Source organism: Bufo gargarizans, chromosome 1 (genome assembly GCF_014858855.1).
Source record: "Bufo gargarizans isolate SCDJY-AF-19 chromosome 1, ASM1485885v1, whole genome shotgun sequence".
NCBI classification, from domain to species: domain Eukaryota; kingdom Metazoa; phylum Chordata; class Amphibia; order Anura; family Bufonidae; genus Bufo; species Bufo gargarizans.
In genome coordinates, this window is record NC_058080.1 from 69,915,524 (window position 1) to 69,931,469 (window position 15,946).

General features: G+C 47.3%; 1 protein-coding gene across 1 annotated transcript in view; it reads right to left on the reverse strand.

Annotated features, from left to right (window-relative positions):
* STK32B (serine/threonine kinase 32B) overlaps positions 1-15,946 on the reverse strand; it is a 282,862-nt gene that overhangs the window by 154,346 nt on the left and 112,570 nt on the right. The window contains exon 4 of the mRNA XM_044282748.1: positions 4,156-4,245. Coding sequence (XP_044138683.1) covers positions 4,156-4,245 — 90 coding nt within the window. The remainder of the gene's footprint in view (positions 1-4,155; positions 4,246-15,946) is intronic.

The following is a 15,946-nucleotide window of genomic DNA, read 5'->3' on the forward strand; positions in this document are numbered from 1 at the left end:
TTCAGAACATCGTGAGCAAGCTTCAGAACGACATGAGCTAGCAGCAGCTGCAGAACATCGCGATTAAGCACAAGTGCTCCAGCTCCAACTCCAGCAGCCCTCTCCAGCCTGATGTGAGTCTCCAGAGATCCGGATTCCCAAACTGCGGGCGGAAGACTTCCCCCTGCTGGACAAAGATGAGGACTTGGACACTTTCTTGTTGGCATTTGAGATGGCCTGCCATTAGTACCAGTTGCCGGAGGACCAGTGGGTCCGATTCCTATCACCAAGTCTCAGGGGAAAAGCCCTTGAAATCTTTGGGTACCTGCCCAGCGAGACCATCCGGAGCTATGGGGACATCAAGCAGGCTCTGGTCTGGCAGTACAACTTAACCCCTGAGTCGTACCAGAAAAAGCTCTGAAGTTTTTAGCGGGGTCCTGCCTAGAGCTGGGCCGATCACATGCGGGCCCTGTTGAGAGCGGTCGACCAATGGACCACAGGATTGGAGCTCACCACTGTCCAGCAGCTGAAGGAGCTCATTGTCACAGAGCAGTTCTTGTGGAAATGCCCGAAGGACCTCCAGCAGTACCTTTATGACCGGAAGCCAAGGGGGGCCTCTGCAACAGCAGCCCTGGCTGACGAGTACACCAACAACCGGACTTCAGAGGCCCATAAACCTGTCGGCTGGAGTGGGGGTAAGACACACTCTGCCCCTGCCCCTAGGCCCAAGTGTGCACCGGCCCCTTTTTCACTTTCCACGTCGGTGGGGGAACCGAGTGAAACAGCGCATTCTCAGCCCGGGAGGACTGCCACCAGTTCCTTGTTTGATATAAGCCCGGTCCGCTAACGGGATTATATAGGGTATACCAACCCGCGGTAGCGTATTACTAGGCCGAAACACAGATGTGGGGATTCGTGATCGAGATACAAGACAGCACAAGATTAAATTATATATTTAATCGCCTTAAGGGCTCACTAGACAATACACTATACACACAAACAATATATACAGTGGTCTGAGGTTACAAATACAGGTGGTATGGTACAAACAGCGTTAAGCAGAACAAAAGTCAGTTTACTAGATGGATGAGTCCTTTTGGGTTGTGATGAGTTCTTAGCTGTATTCACATGGAGGGCAGTGATGTCAGCAGGTTGCAGGTCGCTCTAAATACATAGCACGATGTGACCCTCCTTCAGAGAAAAGACACGCCCGCTTGCTGGCACAAGACTTTTAAACTGTAGCCGACCCCTCTTCTTCCAGCCTCTGGGAAGGGAAGGGTCGGGTCCCCCCCCCCCCCGCTGATCCTGGCAGCTCAATGACCAACAAAACCCTTTAGGGTTCATAGCTCCAGACCAGAAGGTCACAGGGAGATGGTTCTGGGACCAAAACAAAAGACCTGCTGGGTTCCAGCTACAAGTAGAGTCCAAGCATGGTACCGTTATTTAGTTTCTGTGGGGAGATATGTATGTTTCCTCTCCCTGGCACCCAACCTCCAACCTATGACGATGGGCATGTTAGTCTTTGCCCCAGGATCGCATAAATATATTTCACTTATGTCGGTTCCATGATATCTGGGGGAAAATGATAGATCTGGGCAAGGGCTAAGACCCCCTACAGAGAAGTTTTCCTGTAGGATTAGCTGGCCTCCATACTGGCTGGTTTAGGTGTGAATTCATCCGCATGTGGCCTCCTTGAAGCCAGAACCCCTGTGGAGTTCACTACCGCTGCTATCTGACAAGCAGATGGTTGGAGTGAGAACTTATTTTGCAAGTACACTGACAAAGGTGAATGAGATGAATATCATGGCTGCCATTAAAAAATGATCCATATTCCTCACAAGGCCACTAAACACTTTTGCCACAAATAACTGCACCAGTGAAGTGCGTATATTTTTTTTCTTTCTGTATTTAAATAGGCCAATAAACGCTTTGAGCAGAAATAAATGCACCAGTGAAGTGCATATATATTTTTCTTTCTGTACTGAAATAGGCCAGAAAACTCTTTCAAAACATATAACTGCAGAAGTGAACTGCGTATATATTTTTATTTCGGTACTGAAATAGGCCACTAAATGCTTTTGCTGCAAATAAATGCACCAGTGAAGTGTGTATATTTTTTTGTTTCTGTACGCTTTCAACACATATAACTGCCGAAGTGAACTGAGAATATATTTTTCTTTTTCCACAGATATAAGCCACTAAAGGCTTTTCAACATAGCACTTGCACCCCAAGAACAAATTGCTGGAATGACTGATCTGTATAATGGCTATTTGGATCCCCAAATAATCTTTCCCTGCACTTGTAAATCGCTTTTCTAGCACTGTCCCTAGCACTTTCTGACGTCTCTCCCTGCACTAAGATGCTGTGAAATAATTCCTCCCTATCCTTTCCCTGCACTTAAATTGTTTTTTTCAGTTTCTTTGATCGCAATGAGGCTTTTCCTATTGCTGTCCCTAGCGCCTTCTCACGTCTGTCCCTGCACTCAGAACGCAGAAAAATTGCTGAATATAAAATGGCTGCCGTATTTATAGGGCTGTGACATCACAGGGCTGGCTGGCTGGCTGCTGATTGGCTGCATGCATGCATGTCAATCTAGGTGATCCCGCCTTCCCAGAGTTCCTTGCCCCATGTCCTCAGTCCTCACACCTGTAGCAGCCATTTTAGGAAAAATTGCAATTCGTTACCACGAGGTGCGAAGAAATTCGCACTGGTTGCAAATCAAATTTTCCCTGAAATTCGGATCGATTTCCACTTCGTCAGCTTCGATTCACTGAACTCTAATTGTCATTATTCCATGGACAAAGGCCAGTACAGATTACTAATATGTTATTCTGCAATAGGCAAGTAAGTAACATATATGATTACGATTCAGGAGGCAGGGGCAGCGCTGGGCTCATGAATACAGCGGACTCATGGGCAAGAGTCCAGTCTTCTGCTTAAAAAAGGCAACTGAGGAGTGGAGCTGTCACCTCTCCTGACATATCTGTTTTAGTAACTATTTGCATCCCACATGTAAAAAACAAATCTGAAGAATCTATTCTTATGACCAAGTGGTGTGCAACTCCTTTATTATCCCTGCTAGAAGATATGAATGAATTACTAGCATTTGACAATGAAGGTCCAGCTGGGTGTTACCAGTTGGGTATAAGTCCCTGCACAGTCTGACACTATCCAGCTGCCAGCATTAGACTTTGCAAGGACACACCCCTAACTGGTAACACCCAGCTGGACCTTTATTACAAACTGCAAGCAATTTATTAATAACTTCTAACAGGAATAATAATGGAATGGCACAACATAGGAACATAAGAATAGATGCTCCAGAATTTTTATTATTACATTGGGAATGCAAGTAGGAAAACAAAACAGTCAGGTCAGGAGAAGGGATAGGTCCTGTTTACATTTTACACAGCACTAGTGAACCTGAATTTCAAGGGGTTGTCAGGGAAATAAATATGGACGATGTATCCTATAGTTAGGATAGGTCATCTATGTCAGATTGGCTGGGGTCCGATTCTTGGCCTCTTCATACCAATCACAGCGCCATACATTGCATGGTGCCCGTTATTGGTATTGCAGATTAATCTTATTTAACTGACTAAGTTTAAAAAAAAGTTATATAACCAAAAGGGGCATGACAGCACAGGCTGAGGAAGAAGCCACGGCACCTACCAAAATCAGATTGGAGGTGACGCAGGGAGTTGGGACCCCACAGATCTGATATGATCTATGCTGAGGAGGTTGTTTTGGCAGCAAGCACATGGATTACTGCAAGCCCCATTCAGATGAGTAGGATAGTAGTTTATTCTGCAACAAGCGCCACATGTGAATTCACTCTTGGGGCTCATGCACACGAACGTATTTTCTTTCCGTGTCTGTTCCGTTGTTTTTTTTTTTGCGGACCATATACAGGACCATTCACTTCAATGGGTGCGCAAAAAAAATGGAATTTATTCTGTGTGCATTCCGTTTCCATATGTCCGTATTTCCGTTCCGCTAAAAAATAGAACATGTCCTATTATTAAGGATAGTACCGTTCTATGAAGGGCCAGCTGTTCCGTTCTGCAAAATACGTAATGCACACGGATGTCATCCGTATTTTTGTGGATCCGTTTTTTGCGGACCGCAGAATACATACGGTCGTGCGCATGATGCCTTATGTATATGTCACTTACCCATGTAAGGCTTTGTACCGGCCATGGATGAAGCTTTTTCAGATCCTTTGACAATGGTAGCTATATTAAAATCTGTAATGTGCACGTGTCCTGAAATAAAGAAACAATTCATTAATACGGCAATTGGGGCTAAACGCGTCTTTTATTCTGATAATTTGATGAATTAGGCTACTTTCACACTTGTGTTTGGTGCGGATCCGTCATGGTTCTGCACAAAGGCTTCCGCTCAGATAATACAACCGCATGCATCCATTCAGAACTGATCAGTTTGTATTATCTGTAACATAGCCAAAACAGATCCGTCTTGAACGCCATTGAAAGTCAATGGAGGACAGATCCGTTCTCTATTGTGCCATATTGTGTCAGTGAAAACGGATCTGTCCCCATTTACTTACATTGTGTGTCAGGACGGATCCGTTTGCCTCCGCATCGTCAGGCGGAGACCAAAACGCTGCAGACACCGTTTTGGTGTCTGCCTCCAGAGCAGAATGGAGGCGGAATGGAGGCAAACTGATGCATTCTGAGCGGATCGTTATCCATTCACAATGCATTAGGGCAAAACTGATCCGTTTTGGACCGCTTGTGAGATCCCTGAACGCATCTCACAAACGGAAACCCAAAACGCCAGTGTGACAGTAGCCTTAGATGTCATATTTATGTTATGAGCTTGGTTCTGGTGCTGTATATATGTAATGAGCTTGGTTCTGGTGCTGTATATGTAACACCCCAGAGTGGTGTTACCATTCCTACACCCTGCTACTGTCTCTAATGGGCTAACATAAATGCCATCTTATGTATTTCTGTCCAGGTACTATACATTGTGCAATGCTATGATTTCTATGCAACTGTTTTTACATGTAATATACCCGATTCACCAGCAGGTGGAAGTGTAAATAGCAGAGTTATACTTAGAAAGAATGGAACTCATTATTCCATTTCCCAACCCCCCCGGGCAGAAGTGGGCGAGTCCTGCTTCCTACCAGTAGGGAGGGGCAGCAGTTCCAGTTTGTTGTAGTTCTAAGCTAGTCTCGACAGGAGTAACCCTAAATTCACACCTGAGCGTTTTACAGCGCGTTCCTACGCGCTGTAAAACGCTCAACAAGGAGAAACCAATGCTTCCCTATGGAAATGGTTCTCACCTGGGCGTTTTACAGCGCGTACGATCGCGCTGTAAAACGCCCGACGCTCAAACAAGTTCTTGAGCTTTTTTTGGGGCGTTTTGTCGCGCGTTCCCGTACATAGATATTAGGGAACGCGCGACAATGTGTGTTCGCCTGTCTCTGTATGCGCGATTGTAAATGCCGGTACAATCGCGCATACAGAGCGCTCCTTTCGGAACGCTCAGGTGTGAACCCAGGGTAAGGTGTGGCACGCTCACAGCCTGAGCGAGAGCAGCCTATGTCAGCGAGAGCAGCCTAAGCTCTGCTGACCATGGAAGAAGATGTCTGGAAGCCATAGGGACCAGAGGGAAACGTTCTTCGGTCACCATAAGAGAAATCAGCAAGAGTATAAGTTCTTTGGCTGAAAATAAGTTATTTACTGAGTGTCAGGAGGGAAATAACAGTCGACGGCACCCCATCCAAGGATACCAGTACAGAAACCAGACTTAGGCCCCATGCACACGGCCGTTGTTCACAGCCGTGTGCGGGCCGTGGAACCGCGGCCTGGATCCCTCCTGAGAGCAGGAGCGCACGGCGTCACTGGTTGCTATGACGCCGTGCGCTCCCTGCTGCCGGCACAGTACAGTAATACACTGGTATAGATCATACCAGTGTATTACTGTATTGCAGCGGCAGCAGGGAGCGCACGGCGTCATAGCAACCAGTGACGCCGTGCGCTCCTGCTCTCAGGAGGGATCCAGGCCGCGGTTCCACGGCCCGCACACGGCTGTGAACAACGGCCGTGTGCATGGGGCCTTAAGCAGAGTTTAGTGCAGCATAAAGAAAGAAAGCAGAGTATTTAAGCAAGCATGTCAGTACAGCAAAGAAAGAAAGTAAAGCTATCAAGTTTGCCTGCCAGTTTATGACAAAGCCTGCTGGAACAAAGACAAAGCCTGCAAATCGTTTGGATGAAAGTTTATTCAAGTAAAGCTGCCGTTGAATTTCATATCAAGGTCTGGACTCAAGTTGTTTTTCCTTCATCCCTCAATTATTCCTCTTTTTAATGCTTCTGAGCCAAAGCCTGGGGTCCCACTGTAAAGGACATATAAAGACTATTATAGGCCGCACCTCACCACTCGGCATTTCCAACTTAACCCGGGATGCGATAGGGCCCTGGGGGGCAGTACATTGCATATATACAGGTCCTTCTAAAAAAAATTGCATATTGTGATAAAGTTCATTATTTTCTGTAATGTACTGATAAGTGGTAGGCAATTAAAGAGTGCCGTGTTTGTGTGAGGGGAGGCGGGGCTTTAATTATTTAAACCTGGCTCTCCTGCCCCCACTTGTCGGTTCGAATGCTTTCGAATCGGCTCGTGGGTTGGTGCCAGAGAAGTGCGTGCGTCACTGGAGAATCGGGTGGTCGGCTGCGTCGGGCTCGTCGCTTCGGTGATTAGGTAGGCAGGGTGGCTGCACACCCGTCTCTCTATGTATAACATGGGGGGCTGCCGAGCGTGCCGCCGCCCCCCAGCCGCGCTGGCGACTGCCCGCACTCCCGATTGCTTCCGGCACCCCGCTCCAGGCACCCCGATACAGGCACCCCGATCCGCTCCAGGCCCCGCGCCAAGCACCCCCGCTCCCACGTGCAGCGTCCCCCAGGCGGGCACCCCTCATCTGTGGCTCAGCAGCGACGGGTCACACGTCCTTCACATACCCAGAGCAGCGGTCACGCCGGCCGTCGGCTCCTCAGCGCAGCTCACTGGCTTGCTGCGCTCCAGCAGGCCTGGCTTGATAGAGGGCGACACCTACAGGCCCATACTGGTACTGCAGTCCAGGTACAGGGCTCCTTGCTCAGGCACAGTGGCTAGGTACTAAGGCAGGACAAAAAAAAATAATAAATTATATATTTGGGATATGTTTTAAGGATCAAATATAAAGAGGGCTCCAAAGAGGGGGGCTGGCCACGTCACTTTGCGCACGCAGCCGGGCCGCCCGCAAGCCCATACGGCGAGTCAGGGGGTTGGTTCGGGCGCAGTCGCAATAATCCGGTGGACAGCTAAGGAGCGGTGGCAGGAGTGAAGGGTCACCCAGCCACCGTGCGCTCACTCACATGTCTGTCCTTGTTGATTCAGGTCCACAGGTGGTTGGCTAACTTACGATACTGTGGGGTTTGTGGCTGTCATGGCCGCCAGGTGAGTCAGGGGTGGTGCAGGCTAGGCCAACCCCCTCCTTTTCTCCTGCATAGGCTTGGGGGACGGGGGATGGTGGACTATTATGGCCAGGCCTCTGGCGCATCTCTTACAGGGTGGCGCCTACAGTCGTGGCCTTTGGTGGGGGGGAAAGAAGTAAAAAATAAAATAAAATAATGGTATAGATAGGAATGTTGCTTTGCCAGGTCTGTCACGACTACAGACTCCTTATAAAGCCCTGCCACGACTGCAGGCATCAGTCTGTCACGACTACAGACCCGCTCTAAAGCCCTGCCACGACTGCAGGCAACAGTCTGTCACGACTACAGACTCGTTATAAAGCCCTGCCACGACTGCAGGCAACAGTCTGTCACGACTACAGACTCGTTATAAAGTCCTGCCACGACTGCAGGCATCAGTCTGTCACGACTACAGACTCGTTATAAAGTCCTGCCACGACTGCAGGCATCAGTCTGTCACGACTACAGACCCGTTATAAAGCCCTGCCACGACTGCAGGCATCAGTCTGTCACGACTACAGACCCGCTCTAAAGCCCTGCCACGACTGCAGGCACAAATCCGTTACGACTACAGACTCGTTATAAAGCCCTGCCACGACTGCAGGCATTAGTCTCATGTCAACAGACTCGTGAGGTAATACTACCACGTCTACAGGCGATGGTCCGTTACCGCTACTCCCGAGGTAGGGTCCCCTCACGACTACAGGGGCCAGTCGGTCACATCCACAGACTCGGTCGCACTCCCATTGACTACAGGCACTGGGTGGGCATCTACAGGTAGTTGCGTCACGTCTACGCACGCGGGTCAGCCACGGCCTGGAAGGTCAGCCTTCACGGTCACAGGTAGGTCCGGTCAGGCCTCAGTCTCCCAGCGGGTTCCAGTCACAATAACCAGCCCCCAGGTGGGGGCACTCCCGCGCCGGCGCATAATGCCAGGGAGCTATGCGGCTCCCCACGCGGCACACGATTCAAACCGGCGGGGGCCGGGGCTCACGGTAAAGGAAGAGCTCCCTCTGATCCGGTGCACATTGCCAGGGAGCGGCGCTGCTCCCCATGCGGTACGAGTGTCCAGCCGGCGGTGGGTCGGCCCTGGCTGAGGGGGGGGCTCCCCCGCACTGGTGTACTCTGCCAGGGAGCAGCGTGAGCTCCCCACGCGGCTGGGGGTAAAGGTGCAGGACACCGTTTCCCCGCTCCTCATCTTCAATAAAGTCTGGCACGGGCCGCCGTGCCGTTAGGTAGGCAGGGATCGGGGGAAGGAGTACTAGGCTCGGTCAGGGGGAGCAGATCATAGGCGGTGGCTGGCTTCCTGCTGCAGGCCGTACAGAAGGTTCCAAGGGGGTCATTTAGGCACAGGATGTTAGTTAGTCTGTGCAGGTGACCTGCGTTATACCATGCTCTTCGTGCTCGTACTCAGAGCTGTGCCCATACTGGAGCTGCGTAAGTGGTTTATAGTTTAAAAAAATATATATTTAAAAAATTTCAAACCACAATTAGAGTCTTTCACGCATGGCTTCTCCGTTTTAGGTGTACACATACGACTCCTCCATTAGAGTAACTCACGCATGGCTTCTCCGTTTTAGGTTTACACATATGACTCCGCCATTAGAGTCTCTCACGCATGGCTTCTCCGTTTTAGGTTTACACATACGACTCCTCCATTAGAGTCTCTCACGCATGGCTTCTCCGTTTTAGGTTTACACATATGACTCCACCATTAGAGTCTCTCACGCATGGCTTCTCCGTTTTAGGTGTACACATATGACTCCGCCATTAGACTCTCTCACGCATGGCTTCTCCGTTTTAGTTACAGATATGACTCCGCCATCTGAGTCTCACGCATGGCTTCTCCGTTTTAGTTTTACACATATGACTCCGCCATTAGAGTCTCTCGCGCATAGCTCCGCCATTAGTCTATCGCGCATGGCTTCTCCGCTTTAGGTTTACACAGATGACTCTGCCATTAGAGTCTCTCACGCACGACTTCTCCGTTTAGGTTTACACATATGACTCCGCCATTAGTCTCTCATGCATGGCTTCTCCGTTTAGGTTACACATATGACTCTGCCATTAGAGTCTCACGCATGGCTTCTCCGTTTTCAGGTTTGTCCAGGGGCAGATCGGTTGCCAATGCCAATTCCTCACCAGGCCCAGCTGCGCTGGGACTAGTCTCTCATCTCACCATAGCTAACAGACTGATGGCCAATTCCTTGGCCAGTAATACCCTGAGGGCTTACAAGACAGCTTGGCGCCTGTTTCAGAAATATGAACACCTACCCGGCTGCTGGCTGGGGGGACTATCACTCACCTATTGGGCTTCGTCTGGTTTTTTGCCACTCTCAATTAAACCTGTCCTATAGCACTGTTAACTATACCTGGCATGTATTTAGCACATTCGGGTTTAGTTAACAGGTTCAGGGGTCGATCCTCTCTCGATCACAGGACATTCCTTCCACAGGGGCGCAGCAGCTGCGGCGTCCATGCATAAGGTACCAGTACATGTAATCAAACGGTTGGGTCGTTGGAGTTCTGCGTGTTCCATGCGTTATATCCCGGATCCTTAATACAAAATGTCACTGGCTTTCCGAGTTTTGGTTTTGTAGTTTCTGTTATCAAAGTCTTTCAAAACTCCTATGCATGGTTCTTTTGGCCCCTTTAGGCTACCCTTCGATAAGCAGTTCCGGCATAACTCTGCTGCTTCTAGGTAGGGGGGGGGGGGGGGGGGGGGGGAGTATAGGCTTAGGTAGGGGACCCTCTCGTAATGAGCCGATCTGAGCACAAACATTAGACTTTCATATATTTTAGATTCATTACACACCAACTGAAGTAGTTCAAGCCTTTTATTGTTTTAATATTGATGATTTTGGCATACAGCTCATGAAAACCCAAAATTCCTATCTAAAAAAAATTAGCATATCATGAAAAGGTTCTCTAAACGAGCTATTAACCTAATCATCTGAATCAACTAATTAACTCTAAACACCTGCAAAAGATTCCTGAGGCTTTTAAAAACTCCCAGCCTGGTTCATTACTCCAAACTGCAATCATGGGTAAGACTGCCGACCTGACTGCTGTCCAGAAGGCCATCATTGACACCCTTAAGCAAGAGGGCAAGACACAGAAAGAAATTTCTGAAGGAATAGGCTGTTCCCAGAGTGCTGTATCAAGGCACCTCAGTGGGAAGTCTGTGGGAAGGAAAAAGTGTGGCAGAAAACGCTGCACAACGAGAAGAGGTGACCGGACCCTGAGGAAGATTGTGGAGAAGGACCGATTCCAGACCTTGGGGGAGCTGCGGAAGCAGTGGACTGAGTCTGGAGTAGAAACATCCAGAGCCACCGTGTACAGGCGTGTGCAGGAAATGGGCTACAGGTGCCGCATTACCCAGGTCAAGCCACTTTTGAACCAGAAACAGCGGCAGAAGCGCCTGACCTGGGCTACAGAGAAGCAGCACTGGACTGTTGCTCAGTGGTCCAAAGTCCTTTTTACGGATGAAAGCAAATTTTGCATGTCATTCGGAAATCAAGGTGCCAGAGTCTGGAGGAAGACTGGGGAGAGGGAAATGCCAAAATGCCTGAAGTTCAGTGTCAAGTACCCGCAGTCAGTGATGGTCTGGGGTGCCATGTCAGCTGCTGGTGTTGGTCCACTGTGTTTTATCAAGGGCAGGGTCAATGCAGCCGCTATCAGGAGATTTTGGAGCACTTCCTGCTTCCATCTGCTGAAAAGCTTTATGGAGATGAAGATTTCATTTTTCAGCACGACCTGGCACCTGCTCACAGTGCAAAACCACTGGTAAATGGTTTACTGACCATGGTATTACTGTGCTCAATTGCCTGCCAACTCTCCTGACCTGAACCCCATAGAGAATCTGTGGGATATTGGGAAGAGAAAGTTGAGAGACGCAAGACCCAACACTCTGGATGAGCTTAAGGCCGCTATCGAAGCATCCTGGGCCTCCATAACACCTCAGCAGTGCCACAGGCTGATTGCCTCCATGCCACGCCGCATTGAAGCAGTCATTTATGCAAAAGAATTCCCGACCAAGTATTGAGTGCAGAACTGAACATAATTATTTGAAGGTTGACTTTTTTTGTATTAAAAACACTTTTATTGGTCGGATGAAATATGCTAATTTTTTGAGATAGGAAATTTGGGTTTTCATGAGCTGTATGCCAAAATCATCAATATTAAAACAATAAAAGGCTTGAACTACTTCAGTTGTGTGTAATGAATCTAAAATATATGAAAGTCTAATGTTTATCAGTACATTACAGAAAATAATTTTTTGAGAAGGACCTGTATATATAATGAGCTTGGTTCTAGTGCTATATTTATGTAATGAGCTTGGTTCTGGTGCTGTATATACGTAATGAGCTTGGTTCTGGTGCTGTATATACGTAATGAGCTTGGTTCTGGTGCTGTATATACGTAATGAGCTTGGTTCTGGTGCTGTATATACGTAATGAGCTTGGTTCTGGTACTGTATATATGTAATGCACTTGGTTCTGGTGCTGTATTTATGCAATGAGCTTGGTTCTGGTGCTGTATTTATGCAATGAGCTTGGTTCTGGTGCTGTATTTATGCAATGACCTTGGTTCTGGTGCTGTATTTATGCAATGAGCTTGGTTCTGGTGCTGTATATACGTAATGGGCTTGGTTCTGGTGCTGTATTTATGTAATGGGCTTGGCTCTGGTTCTGTATTCATGTAATGAGCTTGGCTCTGGTGCTGTATATACGTAATGGGCTTGGTTCTGGTGCTGTAGTTATGTAATGGGCTTGGCTCTGGTTCTGTATTCATGTAATGAGCTTGGTTCTGGTGCTGTATATACGTAATAAGCTTGGTTCTGGTGCTGTATTCATACAATGGGCTTGGATAAGGATGCATGGCATCCTCTTCATTCACTGCTATGGGACTTCCCAAAATGGTTGAGCCAGCGGGCCGCTATGTTAGGAAGTCCCATAGCAGCGAATGGAGTGGTGGCCACACATGTGCGGCTTGCTCTCCATTTACTTCAGGGTGCCATTCTCAAGATAGGAGTGGACCCCAGAGAGGGTTATATGGTATATCCTGTTGATATGTCATAAACATTCCAAATGGGAATACCCTTTTCAGCATTGGCTGTACACTCTTTTCTCTATAAAATGAAGTTACGTTTTAAATTTGATGCTACTAATTTAGTGTATATAACTCCCTATAATGGTTGCAGAGGTGTATGTATGTGGAAGGGGGGGGTGGGGGCAAAAACATGTCCCGTACAGGGCCCTAAGGTTGGCCCAGCATGTATTCTATATTATATTTTCCATAAAATGGACATTCCACCCAGGGGCAGACTGGACATAGACTCTACTGGGAAATTTCCCAGGGTGCCGATGCCCAGGGGGTGCATGAGCCCTCCTAATGGTCGCTGGCCAGGTACATAACATTCTGGTGCTCTAAGCATTAATGAATGCTAAGAATTCAACTATATCACCGTCCTCAGGATGGATACAGTTAAATAATGCAATGGGGCGGCAGTATTTTGTGCTGCTTTGTAGTACCTGGTTCTGCTGGAGCGCTATTTTTTGCTACACCATGGTATTACTGGCCCTGCTTACTTGCTTTGCCCTTGCCTTCTGTCAATTTGGATCAAGCAACAACATAGGGCCACTTTTTTTTTCCAGGGCCACTTTAAGTTCCCAGTCCGCTCCTGGTTCCACTAATTACCTTTGCCCCCACCTGCAGTATGCCCACAATGGAGTGTTGATTGAGCATGCTCACTACTGCTCAATACAACATATGGGATGGGTGGAAAGAGCTAAGTTGGACTACTCTGCTGTCAAAACCCCACGATAACTGTTACGGCTGGAATTCCCCTTTAAGCGCTTGGTTCGTTGATCCATTTATTCTTTGCTTGCTATTTCAATTTAAGGAGATAATTGGGTAATTAAAATGGCACCGGGGCTATGACCCCATGGGTTTCTTTACTCCCGTTCTTTTCTTCATTCAACTTTTCTAGATAGGAGAGCTAAGGGTCATGTTGGCTTTCAGATAAAACGGCGCCATTCTGCAGAGCTTCACACATCATTAGCGGCCATAGTAAATCAAGGAGCTTCTACACATGAGTGAACAGCAAGAAATAGGGTCAGTAAGGAGGCAGACTGTAGAACATAGTGAAATATTAAAGTCTGCCTCCCCCCCCCCCCCAGCCGTACAGCCGAAGCCTCTGAATGAACGTCTCAGGTCAGAGAACCTGCCCTCTCCTATATTAATAAACCATTAGTATTTCTTACCAGAGCGTAATTCCCAGAAATGAATGGCGCGTAATTCTCAGAAATGAATGCGGCGCCGCACGTTGGGATCATTGGGTCAGAATTACAGATTACAAGAATGTGCAGTCATGAGGAGAACCTTGACTCGATGGGTAGATAAAGACTGAACTTCTCTTATCACAAAGAGCCAAGATATAATCACTGCTCATAGATTCCGTAGCCGCACGTATCCCACAATGGATGGAACGTACAGATGGAGCCAGCGTTATTCTGACAGCGGCTGCGCCAGGATGGTCACTTTAACGCGATACTGTAATACATTTTTATAGCAATTACACATTAAGGGCTCATACACACAAACTTATTTTCTTTCCATGTCCATTCCGTTTTTTTTGCGGGCCGTATGCGGAACCATTCAATTCAATGGGTCAAAAAAAAAAAACGGAAGGTACTGAGTTTACTAAAAAAGTTCAAGAGGGGCCTGGATGTATTTCTGGAGTGTAATAATATTACAGGCTATAGCTACTACCAGGAAAGATTAAGGACCTTAACATGTATAGCGTGGAAGAAAGACGAGACAGAGGGGATATGATAGAAACTGCTAAATACATAAAGGGAATCAACAAGGTAAAAGAGGAGAGAATATTTAAAAGAAGAAAAACTGCTACAGGAGGACATCGTTTTAAATTAGAGGGGCAAAGGTTTAGCAGTAATATCAGGAAGTATTACTTTACTGAGAGAGTAGTGGATGCATGGAATAGCCTTCCTGCAGCAGTGGTAGCTGCAAATACAGTGAAGGAGTTTAAGCATGCATGGGATAGGCATAAGGCCATCCTTCATATAAGATAGGGCCAGGGGCTATCCATAGTATTCAGTATATTGGGCAGACTAGATGGGCCAAATGGTTCTTATCTGCCGACACATTCTGTGTTTCTATGTTACTAGAGAGGGGTTGTTGATCCAGGGAGTTATTCTGATTGCCTGATTGGAGTTGGGAAGGAATTTTTTTCCCCCTTAAGGCCTCTTTAACACGGCGTCATGTTTTTGGGCTGGATAAGATGCGGGAAAATGCGCAATTTTTTTTGGGGCGATTGCAAAACATTTTAATGCGTTTTGAACGCGCTTGGGAAAATTGCCATGTTTGGTACCCGTTTGGGTTAGGTGTTGTGTATAATTGTATTATTTTCCCTTATAACATGGTTATAAGGGAAAATAATAGCATTTTTAATACAGAATGCATAGTACAATACGGCTGGAGGGGTTAAAAAAATAAAATAAATTCTGTCTTCATCTTTGCTGTGCAGTAGGAAAAGGATCTTTGATGGCATCCATGGTGATGGATCATGTGACGGACCATGTAATGAGCGCAGTGACGTAACCACAGGTCCTTTTCCTACTGCACAGCAAAGATAAAGACAGAAGAGATGTCGGCTGCGCGAACAAGTGGATTAAGGTGAGTTAAATTATTATTATAATTTCTTTAACCCCTCCAGCGCTATTGTACTATGCATTCTGTATTCAGAATGCTATTATTTTCCTTTATAACCATGTTATAAGGAAAATAATAATGATCGGGTCTCCATCCCGATCGTCTCCTAGCAACCGTGCGTGAAAATCGCACCGCATCCGCACTTGCTTACGGATGCTTGCAATTTTCACGCAGTTCCATTAACTTCTATGGGGCCTGCGTTGCTTGAAAAACGCACAATATAGAGCATGCTGCGATTTTTCACGCAACGCACAAGTGATGCGTGAAAATCACCGCTCATGTGCACAGCCCCAAAGAAATGAATGGGTCCGGATTCAGTGCGGGTGCAATGCGTTCACCTCACGCATTGCACCCGCGCGGAAATCTCGCCGTGTGAAAGAGGCCTAAGAGGGGAAAATTGTCTTCTACCTCACAGTTTTTTTTTTGCCTTCCTCTGGATCAACTTGCAGGATAACAGGCCAAAATGGATGGACAAATGTCTTTTTTCGGCCTTATATACTATGTTACTCCTTGTGCAATCCGTTTCCGTATGCCCGTATTTCCATTCCGCAAAAAAAATAGAACATGTCCTATTATTGTCTGCATTGCGGACAACGATAGTACTTTTCTATTAGGGGCCAGCTGTTCCGTTCCTCAAAATACAGAATGCACACGGACGTCATCCGTATTTTTGTGCGGAACCATTTTCTGTGGACCGCAAAATACATACGGTTGTGTGCATAAGGCCTAAAGAGGTTGTCTCACTTCA